This window comes from Vespula pensylvanica, chromosome 12 (assembly GCF_014466175.1).
Source record: "Vespula pensylvanica isolate Volc-1 chromosome 12, ASM1446617v1, whole genome shotgun sequence".
Taxonomy (NCBI): Eukaryota; Metazoa; Arthropoda; class Insecta; order Hymenoptera; family Vespidae; genus Vespula; species Vespula pensylvanica.
This window is the reverse complement of record NC_057696.1, coordinates 2,873,755-2,894,716: the sequence shown is the minus strand read 5'-3', so window position 1 is coordinate 2,894,716 and position 20,962 is coordinate 2,873,755. Positions and strand designations below refer to the sequence as shown.

The window sequence follows — 20,962 nt, the reverse complement described above, 5'->3', positions numbered from 1 at the left end:
AAAAAAAAAGGAAAATAAAAATATAATTATTATTCAAGTATAAACGATATAAAAATGATCGAAAACTTTAAACATAATTATATCAAATTGCATCATTTGCGTCACATTTTTGGATGTTGGTAACTCTAGATTAAAGGAACATTTGTCATGGCGGCCACAACTACAGCACGAAGCTTGGATGATTGAGTAATTTTGGATTAAAACGTACATTTGTAGAAGAAAAGTTTCGTTTTTGAAAATGTAGTAAGTTCACGTTAATATTTTTAATACGAATTTTTTGTTTAATTTTTTGTTCGTTTAGAAAATATTACGTCATAATTCTATCGAAAATTTTAGATAATAACTGTCATTTCACTTTCAAACAGCTGTACAACACACACGAATGCCATATTAAATAAATTTATTTTTTATTTTTATTCCTTTGATTATATTCGAAAACGATTTTATTGTTTTTATTTATACACAAATGTGCATATAAGCGGATATGTAGTTTGTCCTTCTTATGTTTGACTTCACTTCATAATATATACATCTGTTTATGTTATGTTGGCATATGATGTACATATATATATATACACACACACGTATATATATAGTATGTCATGTATTTTTTTAAGTCGAGCCTTGACTCTCTCTTTTTTATTCAAAATGAGAAACATCATGTTAGTATCATATTATTAATTTCTCGAATTATTACAAAAACATTACGACATTAATATTGTATCATTTTATAAGTTATTACATCAGACAATTTTTTCATACAAATATTACTGATAAATGATTTTGAGTTGAAATATTGTTTAGTACAAAGCCATTTCATTTGCTTAACATTTTTTCCGATAATTTTTAGATATGGAGTCATTTTTATCATTATTCGACCCAGAGGATGATAAAAATATTATAAGAAGCACTTGGGATGACTCAGAAACTAAAGAAAATGATGTATCGGATTGTGAAAATTACAGTGCTGATGAAGGTCAAGAAGAAAAGTTACCACCAGAACCAGAGCAAGGCAATGTTGAATATAAATTGAAATTAATAAATCCATCTAATCAACGATTCGAACATCTTGTTACACAAATGAAATGGAGGCTGAGAGAAGGTCATGGGGAAGCAATCTATCAAATTGGTAAAATCACATATTTCTTTAAAGATTGTTTATAAAATATCTAGTCTATCAATGATGAATTTATATAGGCGTTGAAGATAATGGAAGATTGACGGGCTTGTCAAAAGAAGAACTAAAGGCATCTCTTAAAACTTTAAAAGAAATGGCCTCTAGACTGGGTGCGACAACTTGTGTACTTCGTGAAAGAGTTGCTATTTCTAAATATAAAAATGTTAAAGAAAAACAATGCGACGGTGAGAGAAGAGTAGCTGAAGTTCTAGTGAAGAAGTTACGAAAAGATGATAGAGAGGATCAAGCGAGTGTTGTTGACTTGAGATTGGCAGTAATAGGTGCTCAGGATGCTGGAAAGTCAACTCTCTTAGGTGAGAGGCTTAGCAGAGGACATTTAAGGTAGAGAAGTATACTTAAAGTTTGCTCTGCAATATTTATTTTGCTCATTCTATTTTATCTATTTACAATGAAAATAATATATTTGAGTTATAAGAAGCAATGTCTATTTAGGGGTATTAACGCAAGGTGAATTAGATAATGGTAGAGGGAGAGCAAGATTAAATATGTTACGGCATCTTCATGAAATAAAAACAGGACGCACATCGTCGATTTCGCACGAAATTATCGGATTTGATAACGAAGGACATGTCTTAAATTACGCTGAAATGACAACAGCTGAAGAAATTTGCGAACATGCTTCGAAAGTTGTTACCTTTATAGACTTGGCTGGATATCGCAAATATTTAAGAACAACAGTTTCGGGATTAACAGGTAAAAGATCTTTTTAACGTATCTCTTCTCTTTACTTTCTCGAATTAAATTAAATAATAAATAAAAAACGATTCAATGTTATAGGATATTCTCCTCATTATGTCATATTGGTGATTGCACCACCAATGAACGAAGCGTCACAAGAACATATGGCTCTTTGCTTGACATTAAGACTTCCATTTTTCATTGTTTTAAATAAAAATGACCTTGGGTTTTGTGATACTCATGATACCTTAGTTCAACTAGAAAATGCAATACAAGCACATGGTTACTCTAAACAATTATTATTATATAATATTAATAACGATATATCACAGTATTATGAAACAGATATTATACCAGTATTTACAGTTAGTTGTGTTACTGGAAAAGGATTAGGAGAATTAACATCATTTATTAGAAACTTACCACCATCTGAAACAAATCCTACGGATTCAGATCCAGAGTCGTGTTTATTCCAAATTGATGAAACATTTAGGTAGGAATTGTATGTAAAAATAATATCATGTTATATTAAATATTTTCTTATGATACACAGATTAATCATAATAGTATAAAAATAATAGTAGTAGTAGTAGTAGTAGTAGTACATAATAATCAAAATATTGTAGAGTTGCTGGTTTAACTCAACCTGTTTTGGGTGGCTTACTTGTAAAAGGTGCAATTGCACCCGGAACACGATTATTAGTAGGACCTTTACCTGATGGTAAATTTAGTCCTGTAAAAGTTGCTAGTATACATCGTAATAAAGCTCCTTGTTGTTTGGTACGAGCATCACAAAGTGCCAGTTTAACTTTGGCACCATCAACAAACCACAGTCCACCTCTACCACATTTTCGACCAGGCATGGTTTTAGTCTCTGTGCGAGATAAGCCACATGCAACTTTATTTTTTCAAGTAAATAATGTACTTTAATCGAACTAATTTCATATCATCTAAACTATTTATTCGAACTGATACTTTAAAAATAAACGAAAAAGGTTCATTCTTAATTTCTTAAATGTTTAATTTCATGTTTCAGGCTACTGTATTAATTGTTTACCATGCTACTGCAATTTTTTCTGGTTTTCAAACTACTGTTCACGTAGGTAACGTAAGGCAAACCTGTATAATTGAAGGTATAATGGATATGAAAGACAGAGGTTTACAGACAAATGACACAGCGTCTATATTATTTAGGTTTGTTAGTCATCCAGAATACCTTCATGTTGGAATGCGACTTCTATTAAGAGAGGGTCGTACCAAAGGAATTGGTAAAATCACACAAACTTTTCCTTTAATTGGTTCCCAACATACTATACAATAATTGAAATTAGATAACTATGTAAAATAAAATACTTATATAACATAATTAATTAGATAACACGTGTGCGTGTTTATTGTGTGTGTACAGTATATTGTTTTAAAGAGAAATACGTTAAAAAAACAAAAGAAAAGAACGAAAATATTAAGTCCTTTTAAATGAAAGTTGTATAGTTTTAGAAAAAAATTAAATAGATACATATCTTCATGTTGGTAGATTTCAAAAATATCAAATTTTTATTATTTTACTATTTTCTAATAAGAGAATAAATTCGAAGAGACCATTTTGCTTAATAATATAATTTTATTTGAATCATAACATATATACAGAAAACAAAAAATTTATTTCATTGAAAATATGTTGATTTCTTTTATGATAGAATTTATAAAAAAAAAACATAGCAGACTTGAAATGAATATGGTGTTACCAAGATAAATAATAAATAAAAAAATATAAATATTACGTTTTACTAAATAACACTGTAGTATATAACAGAATCTATTTAGAATTTCAATGTAGTATAGAATATGCTTACAAACAGTTTAAAGAAGAATGTTACCATATATTTTTCGTATGTGTAAAAAATAATATGTAATATTATAAACACTACCTTTTCTCTGACATTCAAATTTAATATTCCTTATTCCCTAAAATGAGTTCATTGAACCAAAATACTTCTATACAAATAAGTTCCATTTAAATATTAAAAACTATAGTTTAATATCTCTAAATATCTCAAAAAAAAAAAAAAAAAAAGATTCCAAATATTTAAAAGTATAATAGATTTGAGAAATTTGATACTTAATTTTTCTAAATAGATTCCTATTAAATTGAGTTAAGGTACAGTGGTAAGAAAAAAAAGTAAAATGCTTTTTGATTTTGTCACATTGTATCTATTTCTCAAATAGTTCTCAATAATCTTGTTTCTCAACATATTTTAATTTCAAATAGTAACACAAATTTTTATTGTCAATAATTTATATATTTATGCTAGTCTTATTTTTTGTTCAAATACAATAATTTCAGTCATTTTATTAAGTTTCTTATTAAATTTATTAATGAACTTTTCATCTGTTATTTCATCTTGACAATGATTTGTGTATTGTGTGCGTACCCTTTTTTGCAGTTTCTTTAAAGATATCTCACCTTTCACAGATACTATATTTAAAATAGTATTTTTCCAATTAAATTTAGTTGTTTCCAATGTATTCTCATTTTGACTTTCATTTAAAGGTTCTGGAATTACATTCAGATCATCCATATTATTTTTTTTAGTGATAGAAGATTCCTCTGCATTTCTTATTGATGGAGAAAGTTTTCTTTTCTTAGATTTCTTTTTTCTGTTTGAAGATTCCAATTCCTCAATGCGATTATTGTCAGACAATCCATTATTTATATCTTGTTTATCACATTTACTTTCTTTGAATATATTTTCATTATTTTGGTTTTCTGCAATATTATTATCCAAATTATTCTTCAAATTTTTGTTTTCTTCCATATGAATTTCTATTTTATGATTACTATTAGGCTCTACAATTTAAATAAGAAGATTTAGAATGGAATAATAATATCATTTTCATAAGATTAATCAAACTTACCTCCAATTTTTTCTTGCTTTATGTTATTATCTACTGCCTGTTGATAAGCTTTTTCCATTTTTGTCCAAACACTTTCAACTACTGACTTGTTTGTTTTAAATCCAAATGCATTATTAATAAAATTGATAAATTTGACTTTCTTTCTAGGAATATTTTCACATTTTGACAAAGCTTGTAAAAAACTTTTTTCTGCATTAGATAAATCCTTATTTGTCTCAAGTACATTATTTACAATTTTAAGCCATTCTTGTTGTTTACGTTCACCCTTACAAGCTGTAGGTTTTGGAACATAGTTTTTACCACCATATCGTTCTGCCTCAGTTATACATTTTGTATGTTGTACATATTCCTGTTCACTTAAATTGTTTTGACCTCAAATAGAATATATTCCAAAAATCAAAGTTTATAAAATGAAAATTAACGAATACTTACTGAAAATCTTTTAAACAATCCACACACGTTAAATAAGGTTTATTACGACACTGAAATTGATAGTGTTTTGCAACACGTGGTTTTTGTAAAGTCTCGCCGCAATGATTACAAGTAAAAACAACCATATTTGTATTTTAATATTATACAAAAAATATTAAATAATACTATCGGAGATAAATGTAATTTTTATGATTTGTAATAAATCCTAATAAATATGAAGAATACTAAAATCGCTAACGCGTTTAAACATACACGTACGACTGCATAAACCGATACCTAAATACAAGTAATAGGTTATGTTAGCACACACGAGTTAGTGCAAGTTACCGATATGAAAAATACGATCTCAAATTAAAACGTAACTTTTATATTACTGAAAAAAAATATATTTCATATAAATATAAAATTACATAAATAATTGACTACAATATATTAAATTTCAATCAATACATAATAGCAATTTTTTACTAAATACGATTTTAATTTGGTTACTACAAAATAATGCCTATTGTATAAATATGTAAAAAAAAAAAAAATATATATAGGTATCTTCATAACTCGAAAAGATCACGAATAAAAAAAAATTTTACAGACTGTAGCTGAGACAGAGCCATGTAATTTCTCTTATTAAACTTTCTTTTATTAAACTTTGTTGTAAGTTCAAGCAGTTACAAAATAATTTGCTATGAACAGACATCTTGTACATATAATATTGTAACATTTAATTAATATATATGTAATCCATTTTATTACCATTCACTTTTGGCTACATTAAGTTTATAAAATATATGTATTACAATATTAGAAATAAAGAATTAAAAATAAAGTTAATTGTAATACATAAAATAATATGACATTGCATTAAGATATAAAAAAAGGTGTCATTACATATAATATTATAAGTAGTACCAATAGGTAAAATAATAATATCTTATTAAAATAAATTATGATTATTATTTGTATAAAATATGAGTATAAATCGATTAGTGTTCAAATTTGTTTCATACATTGTATAATTCAACTAATTTTATATTGATAATAAAATAAACAACTAAGTAAATAATTAAAATAATGTGAAAGATGATAAAGCCAGCCTTTTGATAAATTCTTACATGTTTCATCATGTAAATCTGTTTAATCTGATCAGATCAGATCTTTATTTTTCTTAGAATCATATCTTCTTCATTTTTATCTATATGTATATTTACTTAATACATATTTAACCCATGAATATACAATCTTGAATATAAGATCCGTGTATATATATATATATATACACACAGCGTATATATATATATACACACTACATATTTGTGTTGCTATACATGGTATAGCATATATTTTTGTTTTAATCTAGATATCGTCATTTGTATCTTTAAACAAGATAATCGACTATAACTATAGCAAATTAATTTTGCCAATTGATTTAATTTTTAGGATTTATAAGGTATATTTTGTGATAGTTGGATATTATAAATATATGATATTTGTGTCTAATTTTTAACCAATTGATATATATATATATATATAATCATTTGATTTTTAAGATTTTTAACAGGATTTTCAACAGCAGGATTTTTTTCTTTAAAACAGATTTTTATAATAATTTATATCTTTTTCTTAATTACATTCATCCCTTATCATATCTATCAGAATCATACAATCTTTTTCCAAGTTTCTGAAAACATCTGATAACATTAGTAAAAATATCTTATTTTACTTTGTGTATATTATACATTTTAATATTTAAGTAATTAACTTATTTGAATTTCATAATAAAAGTGAGAACTACAATATTAATTAATCTATCAAATGTTTTCAGAAAGTAAATTGTTTAACACAGCATTCTTTAGTTAATTTCCTTTGAAATCTAAGATTTTCATTAAATTTTACTATATTACAATTAATCTGATACAACTATATGTTTGTGTGTGTTTTATAAAAAATTAAGAAAATGGATAAAAAATAAAAAAATAAAAAAAACCACATTAATTGTAAATTAATGTTATTAATAATATATACATTTTTATAGTATAATAAATTGTTTGAATAAATATTTTATCAAATTGATTACTAAGTCGTATATACAAAAAATGATTAATTAATAATAATTGTCAAAAAAGAAAAGTTCATTACATAGTATGTAAGTATTTGTAATATGCGATATTGATTTTTGCATTAATTAATTACAACTATAATTATTATTATTATTATTATTATTATATAAACCTCATCATATACATTGTTCCAAATAGATATATTGCAAAATCTGTAGGTAACTGTAAATTCAAGAAGAAATTATAATTTTTCAATTAAACTTGCTTTGTTTTAACTTTTTAAGATTAAACTTATTTCTATTTGTTTCTTTTCTTTCTTTTTCTTTTTTTTGTGTCTTTGTAGCACAAAATATGAAAAAGATAGTAACAATATGTAATTATAAATTAACAAATTTCATTTTTATCTATAAAATTCATCAATTTTGTACATATTACTTTGAAGGCTGTGATAAACAATGAGAATTAGAATGATTTACGAAAAAATTTGAATACAGAATGATGTATTTTTGTCATATTTTTTACCTATAATCCAATTTTTATTTTGTAAATGCTTCCGACGGTATTTGTCCATGTTTGAAAAGTTCCTGAAAAGCTAATATTGCATTTTCATAATTCCAGTGAACTTCCTCTAAACATTTCAAACTCCATTCTGAATTCATGTTCGTTTCTTGACTTAATGTTAATGCCATTTTTCGTTTTACGTCTTCCGTTAATTGCGGTGATCGTATTTCTGATGAAGATTTAGATCCACTTGGTACATCAGACATTTGGGCTGAGAAATTATCAGTGATGAATTTTTTACATTGTTCTTCAGTAGGAAGACTAATATGCAATTGCTCATTACAGATACAATAGCCATTTCCTCTTGGTACTATGATAAATGTCCTATTGAAATAACGTAGTTGATCACCTTTATTATTCAATTCGTCAAATAATCCTGTTACTGTGATCAACATCATTCCTTGCTATAATTGTAAAAAGAAAAGGACAAAAAGAAGAAAGTAAGTTCGATTTACCAAATTATTTATATAGTATTTAAACAAAACAAAAAATTTATTTTTAATATTCTTCAAATAATATTAACTTACAGTTATAACACTGATATCCATTGTAAAGGTATTTAAATGGTGTTTTGTTCGTGGTAGTTCTATTATAAAAGATAGAACTGGTAATCTACCTTGCTTTAATAATTTCTGCCTCTTATTATTATTATTTACTCTAAATAAATTTCTATTCTCTGAAAGATATGCACTTAATCTGAAAATTCCGATAATTTTCAATAACATTATGATTTATAATGTATCGTAAAAAGTGTAATATCATTTTTTCACTTACCTTTCAGTAGTTTGATTATTTATCACTGTCAAACTGAAACGTGCATGCTCATCGTATGCATCTAACAATGGATGCCTATTTTCACTGTCAAAAATAATAAAATATTGTTGCAAGAACTGACTTGCTATGTCTTGTGCTTTAACATCTGTGACAAATAATCGTTGAGTATGAGGCACTTTTGTTGTATCATTTGCAACATCAAATAATATTGGACGTGGTAACTCTATACCATCCTTTAAAATAGATAAATTTTTAACAAAATCATTATTATATTTATACATTATTTTTTTAATTTAATTTAATATAATTTCTTCTATTATACTCAATAGTTAGATTCTTTCCTTACCAGTCTTAAAAGCTTAGGAAATATTTTCCGTACACCGCTGTTGTTGAGAAAGAAACCCAAAAGCTCCAAATTAGTTGTGATAACAAAAATATGTATCATATTTTTACATAATAAATTAGCAAAGAATGCAGATATGAATTAATTCTACACATAAAGAATTGTATTTAATATAAAAATCGTCAATATTCACGTATAAAATCAAAAAATAAATATAGACAATATTTGTAAAAATTCATCGAAATACATATTCTACATTCTTTGACAAATTTCTTATTAAGAATAAAAAAAATTATGTAAAACAATACATTACCTAATATAGTCATTTTGACGAGATATATACCTATTGGAGACAGGATTTCCTGTCAATCTTAATTCTTCTAATTGTAATTCTTTTATAGCATCTAATTGACTAATTTCTTTTATCTACAACAAATACACATATATGTATGTTTTGTTAGATTATATATATTTGTATTTTGTTAAGTGTTAAATTTATATATACGATTTACCTTATTATCTCCTATATAAAGTATTTTCAATCTTGGAAATTTTTTATATAGGACATCAAGTTTTTCAATCATATATAACTTGTTACCATCCAGATTCAATGCTTCTAACGTGGGTACATACTCTGACACAATATCTAATACTGCCATTAACATAATCGGTCGAGATAATGCACAAAAGTAATCTGCAATAAGATCTATAGCAAAAATAGATATTGTACTAATAAGTATTTTATAATAGTAATTTAATATTTCCATGCAAAAATTAGAAATTGATTGCTTGACTAACCAGGATCATGATGAAATTTTGATAAATCTAAAGCATTTGTCTCTTGAACATATCGTTTAACCATAGCTTGTTTTAATCTTTCTTTTAAAGCATCACTGATTTCACACTGTGGAAGTCCTAATTTAATTTTTATTCGAAGTTTAAATCCATTTGTTGTTGTAATTTTACGATCACAATGAAGAAGAATACTTGCTGCTTTTTGACTATCAACATAAAAGGACGCTTCGTTTCCTGAAGTCTTATACTACAAATGATTTTGAAAAGAACGTTAAAAATCTGGAAAATTGAACCAATACACAGGAATTATAAAATATCTATTATAAATCTATTTACCATTATAGGTACAAAAGCTTCTGAAGCAATGCTGTTAAGACTGCTCAAAATATAATCTTTTGTATATTTTGCACCATATGGTATCTAAAAAATAAATAAATAAATATAAATATAAATAATACTTAAATAATAAGAATCACATATCACAATATATTTACCGTAATTTTATACCAGTTAGTTTCTCCAGCAGGTAGTGATTGAGGTGTAGATAAGATACCAGTACGAATTGCTCTATGTGGTAAAGGACTATTTCTTCCTCTAGATAAACCTCTATTCCTTCCTCGAACAATGACTTGTCTGTTGTTATTATTGGAAGTTCCTGCCATTGGTATATCATCATCTAATGCCAAAGTTAAGCTTCTTGATATATCTCTGCCTAATCTTCCTTGAGGTTTAAAAGATACACGACGTCTATTTCCACACGTTCCACTGCTTGTTCTTCCAACACGATCATCATGTCCTGTATAATATAGTATAATAAAACTTAATATTACTAATAAACAAATTATTAACATTAACAATATAATTAATATTGCAATTATGACAAAATACATGGAATTAATACATACTCTTTTTTAGATTTCACATATTCTATTTGTACATTTTGCATATTTTCCATGACTTTATAAATTGATAAAACATTCAAGAGTTTATATTATTATAATTATAAATAATACCAAAGTAATGTTTATCTTCTGGATTACTCGTCCTTCTGCCTCGTCTTCCCCATGCAGATTTGTTAGGTTTCTTTGACATTTTCAAATAATTATATAGGATACGAAATCAGAATCATAAAACATTCAATTGAAAATAACAAACAAAAATAAGCCCGAATAAACAGAATAAGTGTAGAGTAAAGCCTATTATATCTTCATTCAGTTTTCCATTAAAGAATTCAAGGTTCAAGTCTTAACTGCTGAATTTGTTCGAGATTGAATAACTTTAGACAGAGTAGTAGTTGATCGTATGGAGCTGCTTACTAAACTTTTGCATGCGTTTTATGAACATAATGAAAAATAGAAAAAATGAAGCATGGTACGTATTGTATTTGTAACGCACCCTTTAATACTATTGTCGCACTTCACGGTTGAGTCCCTAGATGGCGCATGTGTCATCTGAAACTTAGAAATATTTTAGTATCCCATCTAGTAAGATTAGTTTATCTTCTTTTTAGTTCTAACCATCGTGGGATTAATAACTAGTGTATCGAGACGCGGTAGAGAAGGAAGACAGAGGTGATTGTTATTTAGGGTGAAATAAAATTTTTATTAAATTGAAATAATATACTAGTATACTTAATTTGGACTTATAAAAATGTTATCCACTCAGTACCTATATATCCAATCTCGAAACTGTTATTTTACTATGTTATAATTCACAAATTCGCAAAAACGCGAACTTTTAAACAAAATATACAACATAAAATGTATCGAGCGAGTAAAATTTGGCAAATTGTCAACAAGAAATTGTTTATCAAGAATTAGTAACACTTATTGAAACATTAATCAATCTTTAAAATGTTTTACATCAAACCGCCGAATGGACAGATATCTCTACATATTATGGAAAAATGTGTATATACTAGGTTAGAATATTTAGAATATTTATATAATAATAAAATTAATGAATTTGATGGAAATTTTCAATACTTATTAGAAAGTTCTGCATATGATAAAGTTGGTCATTTTATATTAAGGTAATTGTATAATTATGTCATTGTAATGTACATTTATACACCACCATTATAAAATGATTTATCGGTATCAGACTACATTCATACTTTAGGTTAATAGCTTCGACATCAACTGATTTATGGATGTACTGGGTTCCAAGAGAAACATTATTATTGAAACATCGATTAGATAATATTATACCTAGACAATTAAATAGTCTTCTTCAAAGTATCATAAGGCAATTGGATACAATAAATCACAAAGAGAATAAGATAAGTTTAAATATACGAAGAATATGTGTATTCTATTTACAATCTACAGTTTTTAAACATATTATGTCAAAAAATCATACTGATGATTGTTGTATTTTTCAATACAAAGGTATATATCAATAGTATTAGGTATTATCTATAATCATTTAGACTATACATTTGTATGTGTGTATATATATTTTTTTTAAACAAAATTTGTAAATCTATTACTTTATTCTTGTTCAAGTAAGATTTGAGTTAATACCAGAATTAATCAAGCGAAGAGAGGTTGACTTAACTGGTGGATATGCTATTGTATATTGTTCGCAATGGAAAAAATTATTGGTAGCATTATTTAATACTTATTTAATACAAGATTTAAAACATATTAAATCCCACACATGGCATGTCAACAATGACGTTAGACTTAATTCTCTCAAGCAACAAGTCCAGTTTTATATATTGCAAAACAGACCTACCATTGGAAGAATAAATAATAAGAACATAAATTTTGAAATACAAAAGTTTCCCTTGTGCATGCAACATCTTCATATGGTATTGAAGAAAAGGCATCGTCTTAGTCATTATGCTCGTTTATACTATAGTCTTTTTTTAAAGGAAAGTGGTATGAAAATAGATGATGCTATTCAATATTGGAAAGAGGAATATTCTAAACCGCATACCTGTACTTCTGTTTGTATGCATAAATGGCAAACAGATGAGAAAAAATTTATATACAGTATTAGACATCTTTATGGTTTAGAAGGATCTCATAGAAATTATAAATCTCCCAATTGCACTGTTATGTGTGTATGTATTTCATTGATGTTCTATATTCTATTACAAATCATATTAGGAGAAATAATTTTTGTTAATATGTTCTATATTTGTTTCAATTTTAGACACAAATCCCAGGACCCACGTATGAAGGAGGTTGTCCATTTAAAAATTTTGACTCAGATAGGCTTATTAATCTTTTGAGTATTTCATTAACAAAAGATGAAATAGATAAATTTCTTGAAAAAATGCTTTTGCAAAAGCCAGAAATAATATGTACAACTTATTTCAAAATAGTACATAAAAATATTGATGATGATGTTGTTGTTAGTAGTCCATTACAATACTATACAATGGCAAATAATTTGTATTGATCATACTTTGTAAAAATACAGTAAAAGAAAATTTATATTATTATGTTTTCTTAAACTGATATATTTATATCATATATTTTAAACGATAAGAATGAAGTTATACGTAATATATAAATTGCTGCTTAAAATATGTATATACAGTATTATTTACAATATGATGTTTCAAAATATACAGTAATTATAATTTGGAAAATTTTTTTAATCCATGATCTATAACTTCATGTGTCATACCATTTTTAACTAATATAGACAACACTCCTACTTTATTTAAATCAGATATGTTTCTTTGTTCATCATCAAAAAACATCATATCTTTATATTCAACATTAGATAATTTTTTAATCCTAAAAAAAATTAAATTAATCGATATTTTTTTTTGTTTTAGTTACAAATATATTCATGGCATATGTATTTTAATATTTTACAGAACTTACTGTGAAAAATGAGTTGTTTTGGAACCTGGATATATCTCTTTATATTTAAAATATTTCTCCCAATCTAGTAAGTTTAACAATTGTTTAGCACCTTTGATTTCTGAAGTACGTGATGCTACACCAAGTTCATATCCTTCCTCTGATAATTTGTTTAGTATATCAGGTACATCTTTGTAATGACGTATAATCTGACCATGTGCATCCACTATTTCATCTTTTTTCCTAAAATATGTTGCATCTAATATTGAATCATATTTATTTTTATGTAAAAGTACTTGTGCAAAAACACCACAGAGAATATTAAAGACACGTGGTTAGTATATCACAGTAAAACAACTACATAATTTCAATAAAACAAACCGTTTTATAAATGGAGGTGTTACATGTGTATCAACCCAAAAAGGCCATAATGTATAATCTGAAAATAAAATAATGGTAAGAAGAAATAATAATAGAATATTTTTGTTTAATAAAAATATGTATTCTAACCTAAGTCAAAAACAATTATTTTTGGTTTCTTTTCCGACATATTTATTTCAATGTAGTTAATAAACTCGGTATATTTTATGTAATCACTTAAAATTTATGAAAATCATTAAATCAATATACTTGATAAGATATGATATATCTTTGAACAACAAATAATTAATATTACGTTTATATTGGTAGTACTGTACGAATATTTGAGTCAATTATATGCATTCATTCATAGATAAAAGTAGCTATTAAAAAAGACTACATATGTACATATTAACTCATCACAGTTACTCATGTCCTCATTGCCACGTAGTATTATTAAAAAAAATCGAGAATCAATAGTGATTTTATAGTGAATAAAAAGTTTACTCTAACAATTATATGAATATTCTCAATGATAAAGAAAAATTGAATATATTTGTTTTATTTACTGTAGCGTTATATACCCGCTTGCCGAAGATTACTTCGTGGCACGAATCTGAGAAACATAGATACGTGAGATGAGTGATAAAATATTACCATGTTTTGTATCTGGTATGGTGGTGCGAGGTTTTGGTAGAGGCTCAAAAGCATTAGGCATTCCTACAGGTATCAATTTATACATTTAAAATCCCATATATATATATATATATATATATATATATATATACTAATAATTTAAATTATTATAATGTAAAAAGGAAAAAACGGATTAACTTATCGAAATTGAAATATTTCTGGTTTTTAAAATATAAGGACACTTTTATACAATCCATTCTTTGTTTTATTGAAAATAATGTAATTCATTATATATTATATAATATATATACATATAATAACAAATATAAATACATATAATAATAGATACATATACACAAGTTGCATTAAATTAAATAAATGTATAGAAATTTTAATTCAATTACCCTATTATAAATGACCTGTGAAAATTATTTCGATATGTTAATATGTTACGATATCTCTAATATTGAAGATCTTTTAATAGTTATCTACAATAAGCTTTTATAACGTAATCATCTTAATGCGTTATCTCTGCAATATTACGAATAAAGATTTAAAAAATTTGCCGTTTATATCGATGACATCTAGCGAAAGTTTTACTTACTAATATTTTCGCGCGTTTTGAAATATATATATCTATTTCATTCGTTTCTAACAATCTAACAGAGATTCTTATTTTTCAGCAAATTTTCCAGAATGCGTTGTTAATTCATTACCTAAGGATTTTGACACTGGTATATATTATGGTTGGGCTGCTTTAGATGGAAAGAAGATATATAAAATGGTTACAAGTGTTGGATGGAATCCATTTTATAAAAATGAGAAAAAAACATTTGTAAGTAGTAAACAATGTGTGTGCGCGCGTGTGCGTGTGTATATAATCTAACTATAATGAAATATATAGCATACTTATTAATCTAATTTTATAATAATTTTTTGTAGGAAGTTCATATATTAGAAACTTTTCCAAATGATTTTTATGGAAAGGAACTTAAAGTGATTGTTACTGGTTATATACGAAAAGAGAAAGATTTTGCATCAATAGGTAAATTAAATTTTATTTTCTCTTATATTTTATGTATTGTAAAAACATTAAATATATAAAAACAAATCTTTTTAGATGAATTAATAAAAGAAATAAAGAATGATATTATGATTGCTGAGAAAGAATTAGACAAACCTAACATGTTGAATTATAAATATGACACTTTTTTGACAGGATGACCAATTTTATTTTATTATAAAAATATTTTATGTCTTTTAATAATTAATTTTTACAAATATACTTATTGTGAAAGTTATACTCTCAATTTTTATACCCAAAATATAGTGAAATATTTTATCTGCTATCAATTTTAAGATTATAAAATTATACATATCACACATTAAAACAATATCTATTCACACATTATATAAAAATCTGTATAGAAAAAAACCACAAAATATTATGTTAATCTATTGAGGTAAAACATTTGAATACATTATGTTTAATATGCAAACATAAAATTGTATATAAATATTTATACAAAGTAAAGAAATTTTACTAATACTAGTATTTAATAAAAATGGTAATATGGTTAGATCTTCAATATTTTTTATTTATAATTTTATTATTTTCATTTGACATTAATACATTGTTATTGTAAAGTATCATGATTTTGTTCTATGGAAGGTGGAGGTGGAGGTGGTGGTGGTGGAGGTAAAAATGATAAAGGTGAAGTTACATATGAAGTTTGTGATTGCCAATATATATCTGTATGTGGATATCTTATATTTGGAGTTGGAAATGTATTCTGTCTATTAACACTAACTGATGCAGCAGATTGAAACCTAGGAAGCATTTCAAAAGGGATTTTAGGGTTTGGTATTGTTGTTTCATTCCTGCTGATGTTAATACATTGAGGGTTGATATTGTACTTATTGGAATTTTGATTTGTACTGTTAGTTTGCAAGTTATTTGAATAGGGCATATATCCATAAAGTCCACTATGCGTTGAATGCATTTGTTGAAAATTAGATGTGTAATTTAAATTATTAAAATATGGAAATGATGTCCATGGTGAATTATATGAATTAGATATAGCAGAATTATCATTCTTCCTAACATGAGATTTCCTTCCTTTAAAATTTTTTACTATGTTTCTATTCCAAGGATGGTTAGACTGCCAACTCGATACTACGTGTAAAAAGAGATAGTGTTAGAAATAGTAATTACAAGAAATGAAATATTTGACTTACTTGACTTGCGTCTTCGCTTATGTGGAGTATTCTCTTCTGAACTAATTATTTCATTTACTTTCTTCTGTTTTAAATTTTCATAATATTTCCTTTCTTCTTCATCATCAGAAAAATCTGGAGCCTCATCATCATCAACAGCATCAGTACCTTTCATTCTAAACAATTGTTACATAATATATTACATTTATAAAATTTTATAATTTATAAAATTTAATATTTTTTTGTAATTAATATTAATATTACGATATATTATATAATATATTATAATTAATAAAATTTATTATAATGTTATATATTATAATTTAATAGATGGAGCACTGCACATGTAATAGAATAGTTCAATATTTAATACTTACTTAGTTAATTCATGTAAAAAGACGAGAGATGTATATGGCGAGTTTGGACAATAATAAACCTCCATGCCAATACTAATTTCATTTTCTTTTATATGTGCAGGACTGTTAAATCGTACACAGTAATGTGGATCAGAAACTCGTCCAAAAACATCAAATATCCTGCCTAATGCTCTTTTTCCTTTATCAATAAAAAGAACAGTATCTAAATTAAGAGTTGGTTTATTAGCTTTAGGACGGACAACTACTAATTGTTCAACCATCCAGGCAACCTATATAAAATAAAATAAAATTTTTTAATAAAAATAATAAATTATTATCTATTTTTTAATATAGAAAAAAGAACACTTAAACTTTCACTCACTTCTCCAACTAAATCACATGAGTTTTCAGATACAGATATTTTAAGATCTTCTATTGGAGGAAGATCATCTAACTCACTTTTTAGTTCCTTTTCCTTAGATTGTTTTTTATCATTTAGTTTATTTCTATAAAGAATAAATATATTTATTTTTTTTAGAAATCAATATATTCAAAAAAGTACTATCTTACCTCTTTGTTTCACTGTCACTATTTTCATCTGAATCGTTTGGTAAAACTATTACCGATGAATCACTACTATTGCTAAAATCATCATTGTCACTATCACTATCACTATCACTATCTTTACTAGATAACTGTTCATTCTTTACACGATACACATTTGTATTCTCACAATTTAAGATTTCTATATTTTCATTATTTTGACTTTTATTAAGATGCAAACTTTTATTTGTATCAGTGTATACACTATCTTCATTATCTATATCAGAATCATATTCTACAGCAATTGCAGAAAGAGATGAAGTTGTTTTGTTATCTGGTATTTTATGTGAAATTATATTATCCTTATGCATGGTAGAAATGTGAATGCCAAGATTATTGGCTTCTTCAGTAATAATTTCTACATGTTTAGCATTATCATTTATAATAAGTTCTGTAGCCATACATTCAACCTTGTCATCATTAATAGGTTCTGTACTAATACATTCAATGTTAGTAATAGCTTTATCAGAATGGATTATTTTTTGATATTTATTTTCTTCTATCGGTTCAGATGTAGAATCACATGCTTCATGTGTTTCGTGTGCTTCATTATTTAATGGATAAAATACATTCGTATCTATAATATAATTATTAAATCTTACCGATTCCAGTAATATACTTTTACTATCATTAGAATCATCTGTAATATCCGAATAAGCACAATTGAAGATTTTATTTTCGTTTGTTTCTGGCATAGTCGAGTCATATGCAATATAAACTTCTTTGTTTTCTGTTTCAGACATAATTCTATGAAATTTTTCAGAAATATCACTAATTATAGTTTATTTTTCTTAATCACAATTGTGTATAAATTAAATATAAATTATGTCCAATAAAAAAGTATCTTGATCTCTGCGCGTCAACGCAAATACACGTGTTCAATCGCTTTCGTTATAAATTTAGGTTATGTTAAAGAAATCAATTGAATATTTAAAGCTTTCGATTACACCTGATTTTATGATGGTTACACCATAAATAATGAGTCTATAAACAATAATAAGTGTAATTTACAACCGATTTTGAGGAAAAAAGCTTCATTTAAAAAATGAAGACTTGAGAAATGAAGAAGGTTTAAAAATGGAGACGACTTTATCGAATTTTTGAAAAAACTTTATATTCTTTGAAAAAAGATGTGTCAAAAAAGATGTTTTTTTTGAGAATAGTTTATGCATAAATATAAAGCTACTTCAAAAATTTGAAAAAGCTATGTAGTCATCTAAACTTACATCTTTACAACGAGATCTCAGATATTAAAATCAGTCAAAAATTTTGCCTGGATTTGCTGTTGGCATAAACAATGTTTTTGACATTTTTGCCGAAAAAAGTTTCGTTGATGTTTTTTGAACATTGCGGCAAAAGAAAAAAAACATATTACACATACTGATATTGATATAAATGCTTCAATGGTGGGTGTTTCGTTTTCGTGAAGCAAATGATTATCTCATTGCTTGTAAGGTTTACATTTTTTGATTCAAATCAAAAATATTGATTTATTATAATTTTAATTCAAAAAATCAATGCTCAAAAATACTAATTTCGGAATAGTTCGCCTCGTATAATATCAATATAATCGGGTTTACAAATAACTGTGACAGTTACAAAATTAGTTTTGAATTGTACACCGATAAATGCAACACGAAGTTATCTATCGTAGGGCGCGATTCACGCAAGTAATAGTTCATGTAAGCACATGAGTACATCGCTCATACTTTCAAAACTCTATGCAGATTATTTTATTTTAGATTGAAATAGTGTGATGGTGATATTTTCCCACCCGCGACAACAAAAAGGCGGGCCTTCGAACAACTTTGATAGTTACTAGTTTAGTTTGTTTTGAATTTCGACGAGTACACATTACAGTTTTTGCCTTCCGCAGAAAATACAGAATAGACAATGTAAATATATAATTGGATCACTTATACATTCAATAATCTACACAACTTGTATGGTTTCAGAATCAAGTGGAGTGGTGGGGATACTCTGGCACGCGTGAAGTGATAAAAGGGGATGGACTTTGACAGTGGGTGCAGTCTTGCCACGAATTTCAACGAGTCCACATCTCAATACTTGTAATACGCACGCCTCGTAAGTAAAAGAGAAGAGTTAAGGTAATTGAAAATGTGCACATGGAGCTAAAACGAACATACCAAGTTCTCTCTTTACGACGAGTTACGGAAAGGGAATATTCGTTTAGCTTATAGTTCAACACTTTTCATTTTCATTTTATCTTATAAATATAAACGGAATTAAATTTAGAATTTTATTTTTCATAAATAATGTTCACAAACACACACAGTTTCTTTTCTTATTTCTTTTCTTTTTTATGAAATGAAGTTATATTACCTATTTATTGTTTTCATTTCTATTTATTATATACATTTATATTAATCGTATACATTTTCATTAATGATTATTAATAAATAAATATTATAAAATAATATAAATATTATAAAATAAATTGTCTGTATAATAAATACAAAATAACTTTTCTATTATATATCTATATATATATTTCTTGAACGTATATCTATATAATAATTGAAATAATTATTTGTGATTAATTATTTTAGTTTCTTTCGGGTGGGACCCTTGGGAGGGGCCCTCGGGTGTGGGCCTTTGAGCGGGCTGCCGTCTCGGCATCAGTTAGTGTTTTGTTTCCCTTTATCTTGGTTTCTCTTGTTTTCCTTTTCTTCTTCTCTTCTTCTTTAACCGTTTTTCTGTATCAGGTTGAATGTTGGAAAGATGAATCATCGAAGGTCCTATCATCGTAAAATTCATTTATACAATTCTATTTATCGTATACATTTCTATTTATTCTGTGCATTTCTATTAATTATAATATTTCGATTATATATATTTCTATTTCATTATTCTCTTCTAGCAATTATATATATTCTATTGTTTTCTTTTCTGTATATGTTTCTTTCATTTTTCTTTATCCTTCTTCTGTTTCAGGTTAGATCATCGAGAGATCTACCATGGTGAAATTATATTTTTACAGGGAAGTATTAATTGTACATTTGTTTTTTTTCAGTTTATTTAATTATTAATTATAATTTTAAATGTAATTTTTACATGTTTATCTTTTCTTCTCTTATTCTTTTTCTGTTTCAGATTAGGTGACCGTGGAACGGATCAACGAGGGATTTTTACACGGAAGTTAAAGGAACCTTTCTGCATATAATCTTTATTATATGCAGGGAGGGTATGTC

The 20,962-nt window shown here is 26.1% G+C and overlaps 7 protein-coding genes across 15 annotated transcripts; 3 read left to right on the top strand and 4 right to left on the bottom strand.

The window, feature by feature from the left end:
- Positions 1 to 117: 117 nt before the first annotated feature.
- LOC122633383 (GTP-binding protein 2) lies at positions 118 to 3,815 on the top strand. Of its 3 annotated transcripts, none has more exons than XM_043821199.1 (8): positions 118 to 243; positions 851 to 1,129; positions 1,198 to 1,491; positions 1,631 to 1,891; positions 1,976 to 2,369; positions 2,503 to 2,788; positions 2,913 to 2,979; positions 3,071 to 3,815. In XM_043821199.1, exons 2-8 carry the CDS (start codon positions 853 to 855, stop codon positions 3,118 to 3,120), a joined length of 1,629 nt encoding a protein of 542 aa, XP_043677134.1. In that variant the 5' UTR covers positions 118 to 243; positions 851 to 852; the 3' UTR covers positions 3,121 to 3,815. The 3 variants fall into 3 exon arrangements, with proteins under 3 accessions (XP_043677134.1, XP_043677133.1, XP_043677132.1); XM_043821198.1 differs by having other exon boundaries at positions 2,913 to 3,009; XM_043821197.1 differs by having other exon boundaries at positions 2,913 to 3,815.
- Positions 3,816 to 4,064: 249 nt separating this feature from the next.
- Positions 4,065 to 5,714, bottom strand: LOC122633386 (uncharacterized protein C16C10.8). Of its 2 annotated transcripts, none has more exons than XM_043821205.1 (3): positions 5,225 to 5,714; positions 4,793 to 5,148; positions 4,065 to 4,643 (listed from the first exon to the last, which is right to left on the bottom strand). In XM_043821205.1, the coding sequence occupies exons 1-3, from the start codon at positions 5,347 to 5,349 to the stop codon at positions 4,180 to 4,182; spliced, it is 945 nt and encodes a 314-aa protein (XP_043677140.1). In that variant the 5' UTR covers positions 5,350 to 5,714; the 3' UTR covers positions 4,065 to 4,179. The 2 variants fall into 2 exon arrangements, with proteins under 2 accessions (XP_043677140.1, XP_043677139.1); XM_043821204.1 differs by having other exon boundaries at positions 4,065 to 4,724; positions 5,225 to 5,712.
- A 1,887-nt stretch (positions 5,715 to 7,601) lies between these two features.
- On the bottom strand, positions 7,602 to 11,172 carry LOC122633381 (nuclear RNA export factor 1-like). 2 transcript variants are annotated; one of them, XM_043821193.1, is made up of 10 exons: positions 10,768 to 11,172; positions 10,249 to 10,550; positions 10,091 to 10,174; positions 9,758 to 10,001; positions 9,472 to 9,665; positions 9,273 to 9,385; positions 8,963 to 8,999; positions 8,617 to 8,849; positions 8,370 to 8,538; positions 7,602 to 8,246 (listed from the first exon to the last, which is right to left on the bottom strand). In XM_043821193.1, the coding sequence occupies exons 1-10, from the start codon at positions 10,844 to 10,846 to the stop codon at positions 7,818 to 7,820; spliced, it is 1,884 nt and encodes a 627-aa protein (XP_043677128.1). In that variant the 5' UTR covers positions 10,847 to 11,172; the 3' UTR covers positions 7,602 to 7,817. The 2 variants fall into 2 exon arrangements, with proteins under 2 accessions (XP_043677128.1, XP_043677129.1); XM_043821194.1 differs by having other exon boundaries at positions 10,660 to 10,917.
- A 120-nt stretch (positions 11,173 to 11,292) lies between these two features.
- LOC122633384 (DNA primase large subunit-like) lies at positions 11,293 to 13,200 on the top strand. Of its 4 annotated transcripts, none has more exons than XM_043821203.1 (5): positions 11,293 to 11,675; positions 11,768 to 11,786; positions 11,876 to 12,144; positions 12,262 to 12,824; positions 12,917 to 13,200. In XM_043821203.1, exons 1-5 carry the CDS (start codon positions 11,630 to 11,632, stop codon positions 13,163 to 13,165), a joined length of 1,146 nt encoding a protein of 381 aa, XP_043677138.1. In that variant the 5' UTR covers positions 11,293 to 11,629; the 3' UTR covers positions 13,166 to 13,200. The 4 variants fall into 4 exon arrangements, with proteins under 4 accessions (XP_043677138.1, XP_043677137.1, XP_043677135.1 ...); XM_043821202.1 differs by having other exon boundaries at positions 11,858 to 12,144; XM_043821200.1 differs by having other exon boundaries at positions 11,293 to 11,786; positions 11,858 to 12,144.
- A 56-nt stretch (positions 13,201 to 13,256) lies between these two features.
- Positions 13,257 to 14,174, bottom strand: LOC122633388 (magnesium-dependent phosphatase 1-like). Its single transcript, XM_043821209.1, has 4 exons — positions 14,089 to 14,174; positions 13,960 to 14,017; positions 13,600 to 13,821; positions 13,257 to 13,509 (listed from the first exon to the last, which is right to left on the bottom strand). The coding sequence occupies exons 1-4, from the start codon at positions 14,126 to 14,128 to the stop codon at positions 13,344 to 13,346; spliced, it is 486 nt and encodes a 161-aa protein (XP_043677144.1). The 5' UTR covers positions 14,129 to 14,174; the 3' UTR covers positions 13,257 to 13,343.
- On the top strand, positions 13,870 to 15,875 carry LOC122633390 (riboflavin kinase). 2 transcript variants are annotated; one of them, XM_043821212.1, is made up of 5 exons: positions 13,870 to 14,034; positions 14,513 to 14,664; positions 15,258 to 15,409; positions 15,517 to 15,619; positions 15,695 to 15,875. In XM_043821212.1, the coding sequence occupies exons 2-5, from the start codon at positions 14,577 to 14,579 to the stop codon at positions 15,796 to 15,798; spliced, it is 447 nt and encodes a 148-aa protein (XP_043677147.1). In that variant the 5' UTR covers positions 13,870 to 14,034; positions 14,513 to 14,576; the 3' UTR covers positions 15,799 to 15,875. The 2 variants fall into 2 exon arrangements, with proteins under 2 accessions (XP_043677147.1, XP_043677146.1); XM_043821211.1 differs by lacking the exon at positions 13,870 to 14,034 and having other exon boundaries at positions 14,253 to 14,664.
- Positions 15,876 to 16,146: 271 nt separating this feature from the next.
- LOC122633382 (H/ACA ribonucleoprotein complex non-core subunit NAF1) lies at positions 16,147 to 18,723 on the bottom strand. The gene is made up of 5 exons (XM_043821196.1): positions 17,718 to 18,723; positions 17,530 to 17,653; positions 17,169 to 17,437; positions 16,813 to 16,967; positions 16,147 to 16,750 (listed from the first exon to the last, which is right to left on the bottom strand). Exons 1-5 carry the CDS (start codon positions 18,491 to 18,493, stop codon positions 16,212 to 16,214), a joined length of 1,863 nt encoding a protein of 620 aa, XP_043677131.1. The 5' UTR covers positions 18,494 to 18,723; the 3' UTR covers positions 16,147 to 16,211.
- Between the last annotated feature and the right edge of the window lie 2,239 nt (positions 18,724 to 20,962).

Bases quoted from the DNA above. Each gene is read 5' to 3' on its own strand.
- LOC122633388 (XM_043821209.1), bottom strand. From the start codon at position 14,128: ATGTCGGAAAAGAAACCAAAAATAATTGTTTTTGACTTAG. The intron at 14,018-14,088 runs GTTAGAATACAT...TTTTATTTTCAG, and splicing joins AATAATTGTTTTTGACTTAG to ATTATACATTATGGCCTTTT. The intron at 13,510-13,599 runs GTAAGTTCTGTA...AATTTTTTTTAG, and splicing joins AAAACAACTCATTTTTCACA to GATTAAAAAATTATCTAATG.
- LOC122633382 (XM_043821196.1), bottom strand. From the start codon at position 18,493: ATGTCTGAAACAGAAAACAAAGAAGTTTATATTGCATATGACTCGACT. The intron at 17,438-17,529 runs GTGAGTGAAAGT...TATTTTATATAG, and splicing joins CATGTGATTTAGTTGGAGAA to GTTGCCTGGATGGTTGAACA. The intron at 16,968-17,168 runs GTAAGTATTAAA...ACAATTGTTTAG, and splicing joins TTTTTACATGAATTAACTAA to AATGAAAGGTACTGATGCTG.
- LOC122633381 (XM_043821193.1), bottom strand. From the start codon at position 10,846: ATGTCAAAGAAACCTAACAAATCTGCATGGGGAAGACGAGGCAGAAGG. The intron at 8,850-8,962 runs GTAAGGAAAGAA...TCTATTTTAAAG, and splicing joins TTCCTAAGCTTTTAAGACTG to GATGGTATAGAGTTACCACG. The intron at 8,247-8,369 runs GTAAGTTAATAT...TTACAATTATAG, and splicing joins TGGATATCAGTGTTATAACT to CAAGGAATGATGTTGATCAC.
- LOC122633390 (XM_043821212.1), top strand. From the start codon at position 14,577: ATGAGTGATAAAATATTACCATGTTTTGTATCTGGTATGGTGGTGCGA. The intron at 15,410-15,516 runs GTAAGTAGTAAA...AATTTTTTGTAG, and splicing joins AAAATGAGAAAAAAACATTT to GAAGTTCATATATTAGAAAC. The intron at 15,620-15,694 runs GTAAATTAAATT...AAATCTTTTTAG, and splicing joins GAAAGATTTTGCATCAATAG to ATGAATTAATAAAAGAAATA.
- LOC122633383 (XM_043821197.1), top strand. From the start codon at position 853: ATGGAGTCATTTTTATCATTATTCGACCCAGAGGATGATAAAAATATT. The intron at 1,130-1,197 runs GTAAAATCACAT...GAATTTATATAG, and splicing joins GGAAGCAATCTATCAAATTG to GCGTTGAAGATAATGGAAGA. The intron at 1,892-1,975 runs GTAAAAGATCTT...TCAATGTTATAG, and splicing joins AACAGTTTCGGGATTAACAG to GATATTCTCCTCATTATGTC.
- LOC122633384 (XM_043821200.1), top strand. From the start codon at position 11,608: ATGTTTTACATCAAACCGCCGAATGGACAGATATCTCTACATATTATG. The intron at 11,787-11,857 runs GTAATTGTATAA...TATCGGTATCAG, and splicing joins GTTGGTCATTTTATATTAAG to ACTACATTCATACTTTAGGT. The intron at 12,825-12,916 runs GTATGTATTTCA...TTTCAATTTTAG, and splicing joins CCAATTGCACTGTTATGTGT to ACACAAATCCCAGGACCCAC.
- LOC122633386 (XM_043821204.1), bottom strand. From the start codon at position 5,349: ATGGTTGTTTTTACTTGTAATCATTGCGGCGAGACTTTACAAAAACCA. The intron at 5,149-5,224 runs GTAAGTATTCGT...AAACAATTTAAG, and splicing joins GATTGTTTAAAAGATTTTCA to TGAACAGGAATATGTACAAC. The intron at 4,725-4,792 runs GTAAGTTTGATT...TTTAAATTGTAG, and splicing joins AAAGCAAGAAAAAATTGGAG to AGCCTAATAGTAATCATAAA.